Below are 21425 nucleotides of genomic sequence, written 5' to 3' on the forward strand. Positions count from 1 at the left end.
AGGGTGGGGAGAGGCTGGGTGGGGAGGGGCTGGGTGGGGAGGGGCTGGGTGGGGAGGGGCTGGGTGGGGAGGGTGGGTGGGGGATGGGAGGGGTGGGGCTGGGTGTCGAGGGGCTGGTCACCCCGTGGTGCCCTTATGAAACTCAACGTTTAACCTACTCACGCCGGCTTGTGCCCACCCTCACAGTCGGGCATATTTGCGGAATACACCACGCCGCCGTTGACCCTGGCCATTGACCGAGCAAACCAACGTTCCTACCAGCTCCCTCCGCAGGAATGTGTTTTGTTTGAACCTATCTACGTGACTTTACCGAAAGACCCAAGAAAATGAATTCCTGCAGTCACGAAAGCTTTAAGTCAAGATTTGGACATTGGCAATTAGCTCCTGAACATAATACCATAGGCAAGACTACAATCTGACTTTAATAGTATGGTGTACTTGCTGTACAACATCCTGATTAAGCACTTGTTTAGAATACACTTTTCATTGAAATAATGTGACAACGAATATACCAGAGGCCGTATTTTTTGCAAGGAAGTCAGTTTTATATGTAACCAGATAAGACCCCAGTGGCGAAAGTTGCTATATTACAAGCGAGCCCTGGGAAGATTAGAATGTAAAATAACTTGAGAGAAAAAAAACAATGCAAATGTTAAAACTATACACTGTATTGCATTTTAATTACATAGTTTGTTGAGTAGACCATTATGTCCCAGTTTAAATATAAAGTGTTTTGTTGAATAATGCAAAGGTTGGTTGATCTGAAACCCCTGTGCAAACCTTTGGCTATTATCCCCTTGCGTGCGGGTTTTCTCCAGTGTATCCGTGTTCCTCCCAAATGGAGAAACTCGCTCATTACAATACAATCGCTCAATGCAGTACTCTGAAAAAGTTCCGCGAGTGAGGCTTTCGTGCATAAACAAATGGAATAATTCCATGTAATTTGTGACCAGGTGAGATTCCTTTGAGACGGAGGTCCCATTTGGAAAAATGAATTACAGCACGCAACATCAAATTATGGAAATACTGTATCACGTCGCATATCACTCGCTGGGGAATGAGGTTATTAATCTTGATTTGAAGCTTTCGTGATTGCAGGAATCCATACTTTTTGGTTCTTTCGGTATTTTATTGCTGTGGTTGTCCCACCTGATGAAGTTCGCTTGTGTTGCAATCGAAACATCGTGATTTGTTTCATTTTATTTCTACCTACGTGACTTTACCGAAAGAACCAAAGGGAATGAGGTTATTTTTAAAGGTGTATATCGGAAAAGGTCGGATGCGTCAATTTCACCGTGCACAAATAGGTCACTGGACAAAAATAAATAAGCAAACGTATGCCAGATCTAAACAAAAATCATCCGATAAGCAGTGGCTACGTACGGTGCAAAAGAGGTTCAGCATACAGTACACAAATCCTTTACGTAAGTTGGAATGGGGCAAAAGTGGCCGTGTTTGGGTGGCAGAGAGGTGTCATAATGGTCATGTCATTTTCTCTGACCGTGAGCCAAGATTCGAATCCTCCCAAAAAAATCTGTTTTTTGTTGGGGTTAGATCGCGTAAGTGGAATACAAACAAAATTCACGTGTTTGTGAACATCGATATGCAATAACGGCACTGGGTTAATTCTCAGGACGGCGAATATTCGACATCGATTGGACTGTTAGACAATCACCAGTGGGTATTTGTGGGTGGTGGGGGAGCATCAATGTCACCAGCGGCCCTCACCTGCTCCACCAAAGGGCTTCAACAGCAAGGCCGGCAGCTCCGCATCAATCATCCCCGACTCCCACACACGCAGACGAGCGCCTTGTCCGGGGGCCCAGATAGCACGTATCAGTCGTTGTTTTACCGTTGCCTTGTTGTTTGATTATTGTTTATCAACTCTTGTTCATTGTTTGTTCTCCAACTCGTTCTCGCTATGTGCAGGCCGGTCTCACCAGCACTCACTCACTCACTGGACCAAGTACACACAAACACCACGCACGATATCCCGTCACCGTTGTCGTGCTCTAGACCGCTTTCTCCGTGGCCTCTTGACTTTTGTCCTCGTCGTTTGTAGCGCGCGAGTGAGCGAGCGACGCCACAGCACTTAGACGCTTCGATTTCGGAACGTTCGGCAACCTCTTGCGGCTAATTTCTATCAAACCCGTGCCGATACGGAACCCAGGAACTTCGACCTTTAACCCCCCCCCCCACGAGCCAGTGCAGAGGCGACGTCATCACGCTCGCGTTACGCACGAAGTTCGTTCGCGGCTACGGCTGGATCACGTCATTACGCAACGCGGAGTCCGTGCGTGGTGACGTCATCGCGTACGGTTGGAATGGAGCAAAAGTGGCCGTGGTTGGGTGGCAGAGAGGGGTCATAATGGCCATGTCATTTGCTCTGACCGTGAGCCAAGGTTCGAATTCTCCCTTCAAATAACCGTGTAAAATCTGTTTTTTTGTTGGGGTTAGATCGCGTTAATATAATTGTGTCGTTAACCCACCACCATCCGACAGTCAATTCGTAAGGTTTGCCACGTAAACAAAAACGTGCCAATTAGTTGACTACAGAAACACCAGTGTGTTGGAGAGTAAATCCACATTTACAATTTGAGTACGACGTTTCGCTGGTGATTACAGCCAGCTTAATCGGGCAATTTTTGCCAGAATTGTTAAGAAGTTTTCCTGTTTCCTACTTACGCTAACTAACCCCCCAAAATAATTCATTATGAACATTGGTCGCGAAAGCCTACGTGTTAAATTGACTAACCTCGTGTAAATCTGGTTGGCAGGAGTGGAGTTGAACGATTTTCAAAAATACATGTAACATTAGTTTTAATTTACAAAGGCACTCTGCTTAGTCAACACGTTGTTAGTCTTCTGTGGTGGTATAATGTCAAGGGTCGTCCAGATGTCTTGTGACCCCGCCAATTAATTGACCACTCACATTGTTTCTCTCTTTGCTTATTCATTTCTGTTTACACACCCATTGGTATACTCAAATATTACGGTTTAGATCATTAAATGGGGGTGAAAAGACATCTGGACCACCCTGTACAGTGGAGTGTTTGGAGCAGATTGTGCATTATCCAACTGCCAACATTCATCTGGCTTGTGCTTTATAATGAGGGTACATTTAACCAACATGCATGCAGTCTAGGTTTCCACTTTTTCCACAGACCAAGTATATATATTTCTCACCTTAGGTCTATCAGAACTGCAGTCTACAGTACTGAAACAAAGTTCAATATTGCAATACCAATCTTGATTTGAAACTTTCGTGACTGCAGGAATCCATACTCTTTGGTTCTTTCGGTAAAGTCGCGTAGGTAGAAATACCAGTACCAAGGTTCGGTACAAATTAATTCCTGCCACCAGAATACCGATGCCAATTATCGGACTGTCCAGGTCAAATCTGGACAGGTGGTAACCTAAATTCAGTCCAAAGCTGATTAAGACATTCTTCCCTGCCTTGAAAAGATACCTTAAAATGTTTCCAAAGAGCATAATTTCAAAGAAACGTGATTTTCTGATGTTGTGTATTGCCATATAGACCTACGTACGGTGCAAAAGTTCAACATACAGTGTATGCATCCATTACCGTAAGTGAAAAAGTCAGATTCGTGAACATCTATAGATAACGACAGAAACACCATGCAGTAACACGGAACTGGGTTCATTTTAAATAATATGTGGAATACCATTCAGTAAAACATGGTGTTTTGTAAAATAAATCGTATCCACACCAGTTCCACGGGCTAGTTTGCATGACCTTAAGGACCACCAGTAATCGACTGAGCACAGGTTGGGAACCACTGCTATAGACATTGTACAATGTCCTTTTTAGTAAAGCATATACCGTGGTCAATTATTGGTGATATTGTAGTCCCTGCCCATTATGCGTAAACGGTCAATCCATTCAATGATTATATTATTAATTGCTTCTTAACTTCCCAATACGTACATAGAATCATGTTTGTAAGAATCATGATTATGCAAATTAAATGCAAATACCATGCAATCATGTTTAGGATAATGGAGGAAACAAAACTACAAAGACAATGCAAATCAGCACAAAAACAGAAACCAGTTGATACTAAAATGCAGTTGATGAATTGCATTTAATTTCTGAGGGGAGTGAACGATTACATGCATATTCGCCATTGCTTTTAAAATTAGCATATTTTTATTAAAACTATCATTTCCAAAAATGTAAATCAGCCAGTGTTTTCATTTACAGTATACTACACCTCTTAGGTCTATCAAAGCAAATGTGTGAATGTGAATATTTCCTTGAGCTGCCTTATGGATCAATTGTTGTAGTGCCTTAAATGTCTCATGGGAGGAACGTAATGCCCATGTCGTAATTGCTCATTCTTTTAAATAAGCAGAGCTGTCATCACAACCGTACAAATGATTATAGGTGCAATATACATAAAACAGCCAGGATATATATGAATACATGTTCTAAGCAGTTTAACACGTAGGCTTTCGTGACTAAGCAATAGCAAATGTCAAACTCATACAAGTGCCAGTGTCACCCTTTTCCAAAATAGATCAATATGAAAATGTAACCGTTTGTGTGTGTGTTTGTTATCCTTCGCCCGCACCTCCATTGTGCGAAAGAAGTTATACATACAGTATATACACAAAATCAGTATTATTTGATGTGATGAGATTTCATTGTTTAATTAACATCTTCACTTAAAGCTTTCGTGACTGCAGGAATACATATTCTATGGGTCTTTCGGTAAAGCCACGTAGATACTAAAAGTTGTGTGGAAACCCTCCATACAACTATTAGTATAACCAACAGAGAACATTTGCAGAATAATAAACTATGTATGTGTTATCCAACAAAACACATAACCATGAAATCTGCATGGCTATGCTAGATCAGTCAAACAGTTTCAAATGTAATTTATGTAGTATCAGGATTTTTAGTTTTGGTTTGGCTGGAGAACAGCTAAAATCATGACAATTTAAAATGTAAGTCATCTATCCAAAAGCTTCTCAATTAAAATTGATAACGAATGTGAAAATCCATTATTTATGGAATATTAAAAGTATTGTATGTACTGGAATACACAGGCAATATTGTGGTCATAATTTAGTCATGTGTAATTATTTAAAATTCGTCTCGAATTGTTTTAGTTACAATGGCATAATTGAGTACTTGTACGTTACTTAATAACCAATACTGTGACATGTCATCTTTGGAATATTAACATGCCATGAATAAGCTATATATTCATAAGCGGGGCCTCGCTTTGCGGTTAATGGCAGCTGTTTTTAGGCAGGACTCTTTTGGCTTTTGATGTAAGCCAGCACGTGGTCTAGGGCAGCCCCCGCCACATCCTCTTTGAAGATGTCTCCGAGTGCGCCCAGTTCCAAGCTGGCATTCACTTCTGTGACGAAGAACGATCCATTGTCTCCGCACTGCAAGACGACTCCACAGATGTCCACTTGCAGGATGTTGGCCACTTTCAGAGCCAACTCCTTGCCTTCAGAGCTCAGCTCCCAATCCTTTGATTTGTCATCTTGGCAAGGATACACACACACAATCTCATAAATATACAGGTATATGTACACACAAAATGGGCATGTATATACATATTTAGTGACATCGTGGGATGTTACTGTGTGGTGCCGGCCCGAGACAGGCACGGCGTGCGATGTATTGACATCGCGGACACCACTTGGATGTGGGTGCAGTACCGGCCCTAGAGGGGCTCGGTGAGCACTGATCGATAGCGCTGGATGGCACCACGCTCGGCGTGCAGTGCCGGCCCCTACAGGTTAGGGTGTGGGAGTGCCGGCCATGGATATGGGGTTACTATAGGCCGTTGACCCCAGAGGACACGTGACCGGTTAAGTCTACATAGGGGCCCCAAGTGGGGGCTAGGGGTGGTCACGTGTCAGGGTCGAGATTCTGCTCGAGGATTCTGGAAGGTGGTCGTGGCCAAGGGCGGAGCCAGCCACGCCACAGAGGATATAAGCCGGGTCCCCCAGAGCGACCGTCACACTTGTTCATCCTGAAGAAACCTTCGTCTACGTCCTACGTCCTGCAGAGTCTCCAACATGTGGACCGGGACCCAAGCTGTGGTCCAGTCCGTTGTAGCTAGTTACGGTGTAATTAGTTTAGTTAGCCTGGTGGTGACCACCATAGGTTGTTATTCTGTTTAGGGGCAGTTACCCCGTGTGTTGGTGTTAATCTCAAAGCTATATAACATCCTGCTTCACCAACTCTCCCACTATATTTTTTTCACCTGATGACGATTGTTTGTGTTGCGATTGAAACGTCGTGATATTTTAAAAATTATTTTTCTATCTACGTGACTTTACCGAAATACCCAAATAATATGAATTCCTGCAGTCACGAAAGCTTTAAGTCAAGATTTAAAACAGTTTATATGTGAATGAGCCTGCTGGTGCAGCGCTGGAGTCCGTGCCTTGCAATGGCAAGGTTGTGATTTTAATTCCACCTTGGGGGTTGACTCAGCCCCTCTTCCCTCTGAAGTAAATAAAGTGAGTACCACTTTGTGGTGGACATCGACAGTGATTGTCCTATGAAAAAAACTCATCCAGACCATAGAAATTAGGGATTTTCAGCACTATCTTAGGGCTGTAAATGGGAGTTGAGAATCTCCCCTTGCTCGGTAGAGTGGGGAACCACTTTGACGTTGTTCCTTGTATGTGTAGTGGTGATACGCGCGGGCAGTAGGGATTGTGTGGCAGCGCGTGGTGATTGGCTGTGTATTGGTGACGCGCGCTGACAGTGAGGGATCGTGTGGCAGCGCGGGGTGATTGGTTATGTGGTGGTGACACGCGCTGGCAAAAGGGATCGTGTGGCAGCGCGTGGTGATTGGTCAACTAGAGTGGGTGCTCACATCGCGGTCCGCATAGGCTCCGCCCCCTCGGGAGCGGAGGACTATAAAAGGCGATGCGCGCGGGCGCTCGGGGAGTTGGTAACCAGTGAAGACGGAAGACGGAGGAGGAAGAGATAGGGCCCTAAGACCCCTAGCCCCGCTGTCCTTGTAAGGGCCGGGACCCTGTGTGGCTCAGAGGCGGGACCTTGGGACCCGCGGCCGGACGTCCTTGGGAGGGCCCGGCTGCGGGACCCAGTGGTCGTGATCCATAGCCCGGCTGGGGTGGGTCTGTGAGTTCCCCTGGAAGCTACGGGGCTGGAGAGCCCGTGTGTGTGTAGCCAGGTGGAGCGTGTAGCGTGAGCTGTAGTTAACCACACGTGTTATTGTGGCTACGGAAAGTGTTAATAAAGTGTGCTACCCGTCAAGTGGTCTCCCGCCGTAATTTACAATATTACATATGCATACAATTACTGCATTCTCTGGATTATAATGCCCTCCAGAAAGTAAGGCGCATCTCAAACTTTGGACGTCAATTTGAGAAAGAAAAAGTGTATTTTATAATAGGGAGAATAAGGTCCTATGGATATCCATCTTTCATAAGGATTATAAATGCATGGCTTTAAAATGGTTTAGAGCTGTCTTCTGGATAATTATTCTGAACAGCTGGTGGTATCTTCTGCCCTCTGGATAGGAATATACTGTTGTGAAGAACCATCTATTAGAAAGATGATGCTAAACAACTACATTAAAACACGTCCTCCGGGAGAAACGTATTCTCTGGATTATAAGACGCTCCTGCTTTGACTTAAAATTACGTGGAGAGAGAAAAAAACAAACGAGCGCATCTTATAATCAGGAAGAATACATATTCAGGATTTACCCTCGCCCGGGGTGCCTTCTGCCTCCAGGCCTTTGCAGCATCTGAGCTGGGCCCCAGCCACATTGCTGCCCACCACCAACACCAGCACCTCCATGCTGCCGCCCCCTTTCACGTAGCGCTGGAACATGTAGGGCTGCTCGCGCCGCAGCAAGTACGTGCGACTGTGCAGGAATTTCTTGTCCCGGGCAAAGAATACCTCCTGCCCTGCAAGTACAATTTACAAACACGCCATCACACCATCACAACACAGGCCACGCATCAACAACAAAAAACCCCGTTTGCCCCTTTTGGCAATGATCAATAGAAAAAATGACAATAAAGAATGCCAACGGTCACAGGTGGCGTATAATCAATTAAATGTAAGTTCGACTGCCTTAAAATCTTCATATTTATTTTTAAGCACCCTTTATTAGAAATTCTTCAACACCGTAATCTTCCACTGTTAGCTAATGTGTCTCCAAAATAGTCACTGTCACATTTAGAGTATCCTAAATCTCCAGTTGGAGAGGCTTATTTAGAAGGATGAACTATAAAATCAAACTTAGGAGTGTCTGCTAACCCTAACACGCCTCTGCGTTTAGCTTGCAGCATTCAGGTCGAAAAGGCTCCCCCTCTCTGCCTCTCTCAGTCATTGTTTTTCCAAGGCGAGTCTTTGTGCACAAGTGACGATTTAAGAGATTTCGTTTCTAAGCCTCGGTTTAAATGACTGCTGTTTTCTGAAACGCCGCCTAAAAACAGCACTAAACACGCTACGAGAGGCCCTTTAAAAATGCTATCAACTTTTGTTTGAGGATGCAAGACAGTTCAAATCAGGCTATATGGGCTTATAGCATTTACACATCAGGTAGGGTTGCTAGGTTTGTTGCTAAGCGTATACATAAGCAGCACCACGGGGGGGGGGACGGGGACATGGGGGTTTAAAAGTCCCCAAACGTGGCAGAATGGGGGTGCAAACAATAGACTTTCCCTCCCACCCCACCCAATAAAAATCACTGTGAACTGGGAAGCAGGAGCCAATTGATGAAATGTTAACAATAAAAGTATTTTCTATTTACAGCTAGTTTATACCACGAATATATGAAATGTGCACCAATATATGGCGAACATAACAAACGGCATCGCTCTCAGCATGGGTGTGAAGCCGTGACCTTTGCACATGATATATGGAGCCACTTCGTGTCATGTACAACGAGCCACAGCATCTCCACGTGAAAAACACCAATGCGTTGTCTTTCCATAACATCTGCACCCTTAACCTCAGCCAATCTCCTTGCCACTCATGCCTCATACACCCCCCGCCGTTGTGAGGTTATTTAGCCCTCAACCTGTAAAATGGTTGCAATGCCCATGGTCAAGTATTAACTGGTGAATGATAACACTCTCAATCTAACACGGAGGCTTTCGCAACCAATATTGTTTGTAGTAAATGTTTTTTTTGGGCTTAGATCGCAAAATCGCCTGATGAAGCTGGTTGTGTTTTATTTGTATTATTTTATTATTTCAATTCTACGTGACTTTACCGAAAGAACCAAGAAGATGAATCCCTGCAGTCACGAAAGCTTTAAATCGAAAAATGGTTGTAATTAATTACCAGCGAAACTTCATGGTACTCAAATTGTAAATGTTGTTATGGGTTTACTCTCCAACACACCGGTGTGCTGAACTAGTAACTAACTGGCACGTTTTGTTTACGTGACAAACCTTAGTAATTGGCTGTGTCAGGTGGTGGTGGGTTAACGACACATTTATATTTACCCGATTTAACCCAAACATTATTAATAAAACTCTCATTTACTATTTTCTCTATGTCTACAATCGATTATGGGGTTTTCACTTGAGTTCGAGCATTCTAGCCATGTGAAGTGAATCTGTGGCAATGCCGGTTTATGCTTACCCTTGCTTTCTCGCAGGATGATAGGGTATTCCAGTTTTTCTCCCTCCTGAGCCATGGCCCGGAAGCTCTGTTGGGGGTCTCCGCCCAGCTCTAATGACACAGATCACAAGAGTCTCACCTATGGCTCAAAATATCACAGTCCCTTTGCTGGACCATTAATGAAATCATATTTTAAAATAAATCATCCACCTGTCATGCTAGACCTTCAACTCAATACTGTAGGAGCATTTTTTAGCTTTTAAAAAATATGACGCCATATGCAGGTGTACAAAAAAAATCTGAAAGGTTTGTAACAATGCATGCTTATATTGTTATTGCACATTTATAATTATTGCGGAATATTCGGATTTTTTTTAAAATATATAATCGGTGTAGATAGAGAATTGTATTTTTCAAACACTGGTTGTGTTTAAAACCAAAACCATCAGAGATGTGTTTTTATTTCTGTTTTTTCCACCAGATTACCTTTGTATGATAATTATGCTGGCAAGGCTCATGGCTAAAGGAGAGATGGGCATGTGACAAGTTAAATTAATGGATACCAGCAGAGCTTCATTTCAGCCGGGTATGTCTGGATCAGTAATGTGGAAAATGTCGATACTTGGCACACCGCATTCACCATATCTCTCGCTTTAACTGTGACTACTAGTCACATGCCTAATCCAGTTAACCAGCGATCCAGAATACATTCATAACTTGTAACTTGACGGATTGATTATATTCGGGCAGATGATTGGAGTTATAGATATTGATCTATTGATATGTAGATAGCCAACAAATTAATAAATGTATGTACGAATAGGTGAATGGATAGGTATACGACAGGACAAGTAACTAAATAATTAAATAGATGACGGATGCACCAATTAGACTGTGGCTTCTACAAACTCCGACGAGGTCTGTGCCCGATAAGCCACGCGGCACTGCCGCCGCATACCGCATAGGAAGGTGTCGAGCAGTGGCAGCTCGTGCCCAGACAGCTCCTGATATGTGCGGAATGTGTTGCGGCAGGCAGAGAGGGCCTGGCTGCGGTTGAAGAGGCGGCTGCCCATCCTTTCCAAGTGGCACAGCAGGGTGTGAAGCTTCTCCGTGTCTCCACCTGCCCGGCCTGCATCTGCCTGTACGAGCACCGCTGTGGGGTACTCGCTTACCTTCTCTTTGGTCACGTACATGCCTGTTTGAGACAGCGTCAGACAAAGAACCCCCCCCCCGTATTGCCTTAACAGGCAGTTGGTGCAAGTGCTGTTATCGAGAAGCACCTATGAAAGCCCGGACGAGACACAAGCCCCCCCCCCACACACACACATAATAACTTATTCACAGGGTATGCCACCACAATTGCGGACTGCAAGGGTTAGGCTGTTCAAATTCCACCTACGATTAATAATGCCAAAGCTTTACCAAACAGTTTGCATGCTTAAATATTGATGCCACGGTCCTGTGTCGTCAATGTTATGGTAAGTTTTCCGACTTATTGGCATCGCTGATGACCATAAACAAATAATACATCTCTTTGCCAGTCCACTGCCGTAAGAGGGCCTCCCCCCATGTTCCCACAGGCCGGCGTGGTGAATTAAGGTCAAATAAATAAATAGAGTGGTTAGGTACGGTAAAATTAGCTGGGAAAGAAGACACCTAATTTTTCTGAATGCTGATTACCCCTTTGTTAATTGCTATAATCATATATTTGAGCTCAATTATCTATGATATTTCATAATTACAATTAAATGTCATTAACGTGGTCATATGCATAGCTTTGTCTTATTTCGTCATAACTTGATAGTCGAGCAAAAATATGAAAACAATCTTTTGCAAGTCTTATGATATGTGAAAAAAATATTCATTCAGTTAACTGAATTCATTTTACACCAAGCTTTTATGGTAATGTGATGCTCTTGAATAAAAAAAGCTCAAAGTGCAGCCCTGAAATTACTTGCTCATGGCACTGTTGGCAGTAGGGCCTCTACCAGAGAGAAGTCGAGAGAGACACTCTAGAACAGCGGTTCCCAACCAAGGAAATGCACAATTTCAAATCACTACTAGCGTGCGGTGCGCCGCTAAATGTTTGGAGGTTGAAAAGGGATCCGTACACTTGCAAAGGTTGGGAACTGATGCCCTCGAGCTCAGTTTGCTGGTTAGATGTCTAAAGTGGTTGTACCCACACTTCACCCCACCAAATGTACTTTATTGTACTTCCGCCGCACCTCGGATTAGCAGATATGGCTACGTACAGTGTCGAAAGAAGTTAAAAATACATGCATACAATTGTGGTGTAACCATTGATACTGCATTTATATTGCCCATTGTTTGAAATGCCATGCTGGGAAAGCAAGTCGGTACCCTCTGGATTGCAAGTCTAGTGTGCTCACCTTTACTTCATGACAGCGTCCAATCTTGAATAAACTATACAGTCATTGATATTTGTGTGGATATTGTAATATGCACAAAGATTATTATTTCATCATTATTTCTTAGAAAAATAAGGTAGAATTTTTATGCAGAAATTCGACATGGTCTTTTTTTTATAAAACGTTTGATTACAATATTAATAAAGTAAAGAATATGTCCTGGCAATACGCGGGTGATGTCCGTGTAACATAGCTAAAAGTGACAAAAATATGAAAAAAATTGAAATGTAATATTTACAATCTGACCTACAAAATAAATATAACTACGCAACATTATGATGCCTATACCATTGCATTGCGTGCCCCCAATTCCTCCGAATTGTGTTCTCGTACGAGTCGAATTGAGGCATGCTCGAGTGATTTATAGCAGCTATATTTTTACATGCGGCAGCCTGGTATTTGTTAACTGCCTGTTTGCAACTTAAAAATGAGGGTTTCTCTCATTGTCATTAATGTTATCTTAATAAGCTGATATCATTGGACCTTGTGTTACAACTCCTCACCTCGAGCTATAAATACTGTGACACATGCATTGTCTTTGTGCTGTTCGCCTTTTGGTGTGACACTGGTGAGACTAGGCCCTCGAGAAGGCTGTCCCTCGTGTAGGCCAATCAGTTTAAAAGCCAATGCATTTATAATTATCAGAGGATACTCTTTGGTTCTTTCGGTAAAGTCACGTAGATGAAAAAAAATGAAGTAACTAAATTAAATCACGACGTTTCAGAGGCAACACAAGCTGCCATCATCGGTGGAACAGCCACAGCAAAATTACTGCAGTGAATAATTTTGCTGTGGTTGTTCCACCTGATGACGGAAGCTTGTGTTGCCTCCGAAACGTCGTGATTTAATTTAGTTTTTTTTTACTATTATTATTTTTCATCTACGTGACTTTACCGAAAGAACCAAAGAGTATGGATCCTTGCAGTCACGAAAACTTAAAATATAGAATTATCAGAGCATGTTTGTTTGCATGTTCACCACAAGTACGTGTGGTTAATACAGACTTGATTCCGTGTAAAAGGTAGCAATTTGGTGTTTGAACATTTTAACACCTCCTGTTTTATTACCAGAAAGGGTAAAACCTATTATTCTGTCTACAGGAAAGCCACCCACACAGATTCCTACTTGAAACCGGATTCCCACCACCACCCATCTCAAAAGAATTCTCTCATCAAAACGCTATACCACAGAGCCCATGGCATTTCTTACCAACACCACCTGGCCGGTGAATTAAGACATGTACATCGGGCCCTCAGGATGAACGGATACTCTGACCGCACTATCCGCCAAGCTGTTTCTCCCACCACACAGAAACAGCCACATGAAACTCCGACCAAAACTATCACGTTACCATACATAGCAGGCGTGACCAAAAAGATCTCCAAAATTCTAAACAAACATAAGATTCAAGTCCGATTCAGTACAGTGCATACAATCCGTGATCTGATTCCATCTGTGAAGGATGTCGTTCCTGACTTACAGTATCCTGGAGTCTACAAATTGAGTTGCATTTGTGGTGATTGCTACATTGGAGAAACGAAACGTCATGTTTCAGATCGTGTCCGCGAGCACAAGTCAGATCTGAAACACGGCAGAACTGATTCTTCGGCCGTTGCCGATCATTGCTACAACTCGGTGGGCTCTCATTAAATTGTCTTTTCCGAGACCAAGGTTCTCTGCAAACCTCCTGGCTACCATCAAAGGTTTGTACACGAAGCCATACAAATATACAAACACAGACATAATTTCAACCGTGATGATGGTTACAAACGGAGTAATCATTGGAAAGATGTGATTAACCATGCAAAAAAGATTATATACACTTATTTGGCCAATCTTATTTGACAGACAACTATTACAGGTTTACCATGTTCAGTTGTTTTCTCCTTGTCACATGTTGAGTCACAAACCGTACCTCTCCATAACAAAGGCTCACCCTCTTAAGCCTCACCTTACCATATGAATAAAAAGTGTGCTGTACTTGGCCCTTCCCCCCTCTCCAACCATTATATAAACGAAGTGGTAGCTCCTGCAATCACTCATTTACTTGATACAGCTGTCGTGGCTGTGACGGTTCCACCTGAAGACGGAAGCTTGTGTTGCCTCCGAAACGTCGTGATTTTTATTTTATTTTACTTTTATTAATTTTAATGTTTTACCTACGTGACTTTACCGAAAAAACCTAAGAATATGAATCCTTGCAGTCACGAAAGCTTCAAATCTAGAACTATTATTGTTTCATACTTTGGTACTGGTAAAAAGGTCCAATTTTGTTGCTGCTCACCCGAGCTATAAATGCTCTGATCGTGTATTGTCTCCATACTGTTTGCCTTTTGAATATCTCTGGTGTGACACTGGTGAGACTTGGCTCTAAATAAGGCTGTCTTTGGTGCAGGATAAAACCTATTCTTTTTTTAAATCCCTTATATTAAGTTCACTTGCTTGCTTGCGCGCTTACAACCGTGCAAATCTTTTGGTCGTTTTTTAACCCACTTCCCGTGATCCAATCGAGCTGACATTTTGCACACAGACTCGTTGTGCGTGACAATTTATTTTCGTGAGAATTTTTTTCCAAAATTTTCCACTTTTTAGGAATTTTTTTTTTCATATTTTATTTAAAATACCAATGTGATACAAATATAACTCTTACTCAAGAAAAACAGAAATGAATAATAAAATAAAACCGATGCCACGCATATAAAGGATTTAGTGAAAAACTTAGTTTATACGGGTTAATTTTTTCATACTTAAAAAAAATCATGTTTTCTCTCATTGTAATGAATGTTAGCTTAATAAGCCGATATGTGCCTGAGCTCTCCGAGACAAATAACTGGGCTGCCAGCTGGATGTGTTAAGTCGAGATTTGAAGCTTTCGTGACTGCAGGAATCCATACTCTTTGGTTCTTTCGGTAAAGTCACGTAGATATAAAATGCAATAAAATAAATCACGACGTTTCGGGCGCAACACGTGTTGTTGCTCCCGAAACGTCGTGATTTATTTTATTGTATATCTACGTGACTTTACCGGATGTGTTAAGGTTTGTGTAATCTTTATGCATTTATCTTATGTTATTTTTACACATTTTAAATGTAATCCTTTCGAGAAAGATTAACTGTAGAACAGATTTGGGGGGGGGGAGGAAACGATCATACAGTGATTATGGCTGCAGGTCATAACATGGCATTATTACATCGCACCTTTAAAACCCTTTACACACGGGACACATTTCAAGCCAGTCAATTTATCTGCAATAGTCTACATCAATGAAGGTTGCTGCTTGCCTTTTGCAGAGGGTTTAATAGTTTTAAAATGTGGCAATTATGTCTTGTAACCCCGCAGATCACACAAGCGGTCTGGTGTAGTCCCTAATGGCATTAAATACGGATGAATAGTTTGTATCTGCCTTAAGGACCATTAACGCATTTGAAAAATGTTGAAATAGAGTAATTTATTGCAATTGATTGTCAGTTAAAATACTGACAATAATTCCTTCAGTAATATGTTATTAATCCATGATCATCATCGATTACCTTTATATTGTTGGATGAAGGCCTAAAGTATATATACTGGGGAGAGCGGTGACACAGTAGTTAGCACACTTTATTCTGAACCCAGTGACCTGAAATCGATTCCCAGCCATGGCTAACATCAATGTCAAGTGATATCTCAACAGATGCTTTGCTACCACCTTCACCAACCCACACACTGACCTGCGTGGTGAAGTATGGTCAAACAACCCCATTGCTTATTATATGGGAAGGTCTTCACCAACTTGTGTATTGACTCAGGGCTGTACATTATTAATAGTAATACAGAATAATTTATATGCAAAATGTATATCTCAAGATATAGGAAAACACTTGTTGAAATGTTAAAATATTACCTGCCATAAAATAAGTATGTATTACAATGTTCATATAATTATTGCAATTGAATTCGCTATTTACTGGTCGATCAGTCACCATGGTTTATTGTATATTTTAACATGTTTCAACATAGCATTCTCTCCAGCACAGATACAAAATTAACATGTCTCACTTTATAAATATTTAGTTTCCATTGTTACACACAATATCAAATTAAATAAATATATGCAGAGTATATCCGGATATTTCCTCGCTGCCTTAGTAACCATTAGTTATTTTGTGGACAAATGCAAAAGGCACAGCCTGGTTTAGAATGGCACCACCACCATTATTAATGAAGAAACGCCCTGGATTTTTGCACGTGACGGAAAACCCCAAGATGTATTCAACCTCCAGGCAAAGATGGAAACAAGATGAACGTGCAGCACAATCACATGACAATGGCCCCCTTAATGGTACAATAAACTGGCACATATAATGGGAAGACGAATATCTCACAATACCAGATTAGGAGAGAACGGCATGGTAATGTCTTGAGTATTCTTGGTTCTTTCGGTAAAGTCAAATAGAAGGGAAATAATAAAGTAATATAAATATAAAACAATATTTGTATTAGATTTTTATATATATTTTTATTTTTATATTTCTATTATTTTATTATTTCCCTTCTACGTGACTTTACCGAAAGAACCAAGAATATGAATCCCAGCAGTCACGAAAGCTTTAAATCAAAATGTTTTGAGTGATGTATTACTTAAACAAAAGCATTTTTTATTTTACCAGGTAAGGCCCACTGAGCTATATAGCTCTTTTTCAGAAGCGACATGGCCTCAAATGATCGCTCAACGAAGTGGCTTATCACGTGGAAATGTATTGCAGCCAAATAATAACGCATGTTTCTAAATCTGGAGGGGAAAGACCGGAGGAACCATGAGAAAAACTACGTGACCACAAGGAGAACATGCAAACTCCAAATATATAGGCGTCAGGGTTGGGATCGAACCCACGACCACCTGTATACCAGGCGAGAGAGTTAACATCTCAACACCATGGCACCCACAATTGATATAAACCAGGACCTTTAATGTCCTCCAACAATTGCAGATTCCCCAGGACAGCTACCTCAAAAAGATGATCCTGGGAAAACCAGGCCATACGGTGACCCTACATAGCAAGCAGTGCATTTACTTACCCAAGACCCCTCCCTCCAACGACATGACTATGTCCTCAATGTAGACGACACGCAGGCCCACGCTCTGTGCCGCAGAGCGCTCCGTTGCCAGGTTTTCCAGCTTCTTGGGGATGTCGTCCCCATTCTTTGCCTCCTCCGCAGGCTTGGCCGTCTTCTTCGGACGGTTGAGAAGCAACCAGAGAGTCTTCTCAGCCATGGTGCTGACCGGGTCTCGGAATCCTTTGCCGATGAAATGCGGACGATGCACCGTGTGTATGTGAATGGGTGGGTGCCTCTGAGCTGCACAACCTGCGATCGCGTCAGGCTTTGTGAATTAATCGTGCTCTGGAAATGTACTGTGAAACGAACTGTTCAACCGCAAAACCAGTCGGCTGAGTCCCCACTGGGTGTGGTTGTGTTTGCAAATTATATTACCTTGGAGTCTTCAAATAATGTGGGGTGTCACCATTTTTGGTAATGAAAAAATAGTTTGATGCTACAGAAATTCAAACCTTGAAACAGGCTTATTAACACAGTGAGTTTCAACAGTATCGAATATACATTTTAGACAGATTTTTACTTATTTGAAACAATAAGTGTCATTTTATTGCTCTAATTTGTGTGGTGAAATACAAATTCTGAAGATAATTTAATGACATCTCATTATTATCTAGTCAGGCTCTGACTATAACTCATCTTGTTATTTTAGGTCAAATGTGTTTTGCATACTTTGTACGTGCATATTCTATATGTTTATTGCAAATTGGATTAAGTGTGATTTAAAGGGCTAAGTGGCATTTTCACAGTCCTTACTCCTTAGGGCTGTTTGCTAAGTTAATTAGCAGTGACAATGGTAATACATAGTTCACAAAGTCTGATTAATAAAAAAAAACATGACTCACTTAGTTGCATATTTTCAATATATTAGATTAAAAATGAAAATATTTTTTGGATATTCACATATTCAGCACTGCATTAAAACACAGACACCAGTACTGATATTCAGGGGCATTGACAGTTGAAATAGAGCAAGGGTCCTGAACCCAACAACATTTAAACATTGTTTCCTGTGAACAGGTGGCTGGGTAGCTCACTCAGAGCACTGAGCCGGCAATGCTAAGCTCTGAGCAACCACGCGTGATGGTTTTAGCCTGGTCAGTGATGACTGATGATCACTGTAACATTGTTTTTATAGTTTTATTTTGGTGATTTCGAAAACGTTTTTGTTTAGTCATATTTGTTTGTTGTAGTACAGAGTTAGACTGATAACTTTAATCTAAATAGTATTATGGTTGTTATTGTTTGACTTGCATCCCACTGGGATTTTGCACTGAGCGTTGATTTGCGGTGCCTTTTCTGGAAGACTTTGCTGTTTTTTCCTGAAGTTTTCTGTTTGCGCGTAGTCACTTTAAGATGTTCCTTGTTCATGTTTTGTTTGTTGCGTTTGCACCCGATTTAAGAGCCGCATGGCTCACAGGGCTATACCTAATAAATGAAACTGAAAAACTGAAACTGACTGCACAATGGAAAACATCACACAAAATGTGGTTAAATGTAACTGTAATAAGACAATCTCAATGCTAAGCACGTGAAAAGTGCATAAACTCTACTGTCTAAAGGTTAAAGAGGCCACTCCAAGGCTTATTTTAAAAGTCTCGCGAAATATCTCTTCTGCAGTCATTATCTGGCACATGATGCACACTGCTCTGTGGGATTTCTGAACGGATTCTTCGTCTCACCACATGACGTCGATGACAGAACTGATATGAAGCAGGAACAAAAAAACCCGTAATATTACGAAAAGAAAATGGGCTTCGAACATTGTGCTCACGCGCGAGGTAATTCGATAGTTGGCTTGTTCATCATCGACCTCATGCATAGCTCTGTAATGCAATACAAAACATGTTGTTTGCGCAGAGCAACAAAATACGTGGTCTACAAAGTTACCTCTTGGCACCACTGTAGGTTCAAGACCGGATAATACACAATGAGGGTGTCATCTGAAAGAAGAGGAGGCTTGGTTCGCTTGACAAGGGAATACATCCGTAATGAGAACAGATCCTGGAATTTGCAATCTGCTAACCTGCCTCTCCATTTCGAAAACAACACATGACCTGGAATACACGACTTTGCATGTGTAGTGGGTTGAACTGAGTCGCAGACGTACTCTTGGAGGCAACACATTTATTTAACACCAACACACGGGGCATGGCCTCGCGGAGGGGGCGTGTCCTCACTGAGGGGGGCGTGTTAGACACGCCCCCCTCAGTGAGGCAGATGTGATAGCTGCCTCCCCTGGTGCTTTTTCATTGCAGTTTCATAACGAGACTAGCGAGCCTAAATATCTTTATACACATACATGAAATAAGTTACCTGGAGTATGGAAGGCGAGGACATTAAATGAAGGGATCGACAAACATTACATTGGTGACATACTGAGATAGTAACAGGCACGCGCTTATTGCCCGCGCTCCATCCAGTTACTGAGGGGTTGCGCAATCAGAGGGGAGGCTGAGCTCGTCGCTGCCTCACCTCTCGTTTCTACCTTAACTTACGTACTAACGTTTGGGAGCGTCTTGCTCTGCTCACTATTTACATTAACAGGCACAAACAAGTATTGATAAGGTTTCAAGACAATTTAATAATAATACTTCTATTTGATATGGCATAATTCATGCCAATAGCATCCCATAACGCTGCACATTAAATTATGTAAGGACTAAATCCCATATACGGTTTAGCCACTGCCAAGCAAAATAAAAACCCATACTACCAAGCAGAATCAAATAATAATAAACAAATTGCACCAACACAAAGCACAGACAACAAAAAATGATAATACAGTACAGTCTTTTCTGGATATATATCAAGTATTTGAATGACGGCAGGAAACTCCTTGACGGGTAACACACTTTTTATTAAATCTTGACTTGTCACTATACAACGAGTGGTCTCTATTCCTCGGACTACACACACTTCACTCGACACGTGTAGTTACTATTCCTCCGGCTACACACACTTCACTTGACTCGTGTAGCTTCTATTCCTCCGGCTACACACGCTTCACTTGACTCGTGTAGCTTCTATTCCTCCGGCTACACACACTTCACTTGACCCCGTAACGTCCATGGAGCCTACAGGCCCACCCCAGCTTGGGCGTGGGCCACAACCTCTGAGTCCCACGAGCCGGCCCTCTCACGGACGTTCGGCCCCGGGTCCCAGGGTTCCGCCTCCTCCTCCGTCTTCAGTCTTCGCTGGTACTCCCTTCCCGTGCGCCTGTGCGCATCCCCTTATATAGTCCCCGCTCACGGGAGACGGAGTGTATGCGGACCTCGACGTGAGCATCGCTCCTTAGTTGACCAATCACGACGCGCTGTTCCTACGATCCGTTTTCCCCAGCGCGTGTTACCACTACACAACCAATCACGCCGCGCTGCCACACGATCACTCCCTCTCAAGCGCGTCACCGGCACACAGCCAATCACTACCACATAACCCATGACCCCGCGCTGACCCCTGATCCTTCACCGTCAGCGCGCGTCACCAACACACACAGCCAATCACTACGCGCTGACACACGATCCCTACCCCAGCGCGTATCACCACTACATATATACGAACACACACACATATTTCGGTGTGTATACATCTGTAGTGGCATAGAATGGGTCACTCGGGCGCATAGCGCTGGTTACTGGTAGAGAGCGGGATTGTGAGTGTAGTAGCCCGGTCTACCAGCAGGGCACGTGAAATTTGCTACTGGAGCGCGTAGCGCCGGTTGCTGGCAGAGAGGACACAGCAACCGGTCTGCCAGCAGGGCATGTGATAGGCCGGGGCAAGGGATGTAGGGTAAAGGTGACAGAGGGGACACGTGGGGTGAAGCCCAGAACCTTCTGGTAGGTTCCAGAAGGGGGCGTGGCCGAGGGCGGAGCCAGGCCACGCTGGGGAGAATAAAAGGGAGGTCCCGGAACTGGGTCGGGGCTGTCATTTGGAATGGAACCCGTCGTCTAAACAAGTCTTCGTCCCCGTTTTCACCTCCTCGGCGTTGTGGGTCAGGCAGTGTGCCGGCTGTCTTGACCCGTGTGTAGTTATCCCCTGTATTGACGACATGAGTTTCTGGTCTCGTCCACGGCTGACATCAGTGTTGCGTGATATCTGAAATGGGCCTGGGTGCCTTCCTTACCAAGCCGCACTAACCATCGTTGTAAAGTATGAGTCATATAAATCACGACATGACATGGGGAGGCATTCATTCAGCAGTAGATTGACAAAGGGCAGAAATAGAATTTGATGCAAAAGTGGATGTGTGTGCTGTGAATTAAACCATATTAAACTCACCCTTCTTAGATTA

At 42.8% G+C, this 21425-nt stretch overlaps 2 protein-coding genes across 2 annotated transcripts in view; both read right to left on the reverse strand.

Moving 5' to 3' along the window:
* Positions 1–2139, reverse strand: part of LOC144719870 (KAT8 regulatory NSL complex subunit 1-like) — a 49190-nt gene extending 47051 nt beyond the window's left edge. The window contains exon 1 of the mRNA XM_078596150.1: positions 1729–2139. The gene's annotated coding sequence lies outside the window, so the exon portion shown is untranslated. The remainder of the gene's footprint in view (positions 1–1728) is intronic.
* A 1948-nt stretch (positions 2140–4087) lies between these two features.
* Positions 4088–17372, reverse strand: LOC144719887 (beta-citrylglutamate synthase B-like). The gene is made up of 5 exons (XM_078596184.1): positions 17096–17372; positions 10566–10802; positions 9629–9718; positions 7735–7938; positions 4088–5525 (listed from the first exon to the last, which is right to left on the reverse strand). The coding sequence occupies exons 1-5, from the start codon at positions 17289–17291 to the stop codon at positions 5278–5280; spliced, it is 975 nt and encodes a 324-aa protein (XP_078452310.1). The 5' UTR covers positions 17292–17372; the 3' UTR covers positions 4088–5277.
* Positions 17373–21425: the final 4053 nt, after the last annotated feature.

Source organism: Lampetra planeri, chromosome 1, assembly GCF_965212315.1.
Source record: "Lampetra planeri chromosome 1, kcLamPlan1.2.h2, whole genome shotgun sequence".
Lineage (NCBI taxonomy): Eukaryota > Metazoa > Chordata > Hyperoartia > Petromyzontiformes > Petromyzontidae > Lampetra > Lampetra planeri.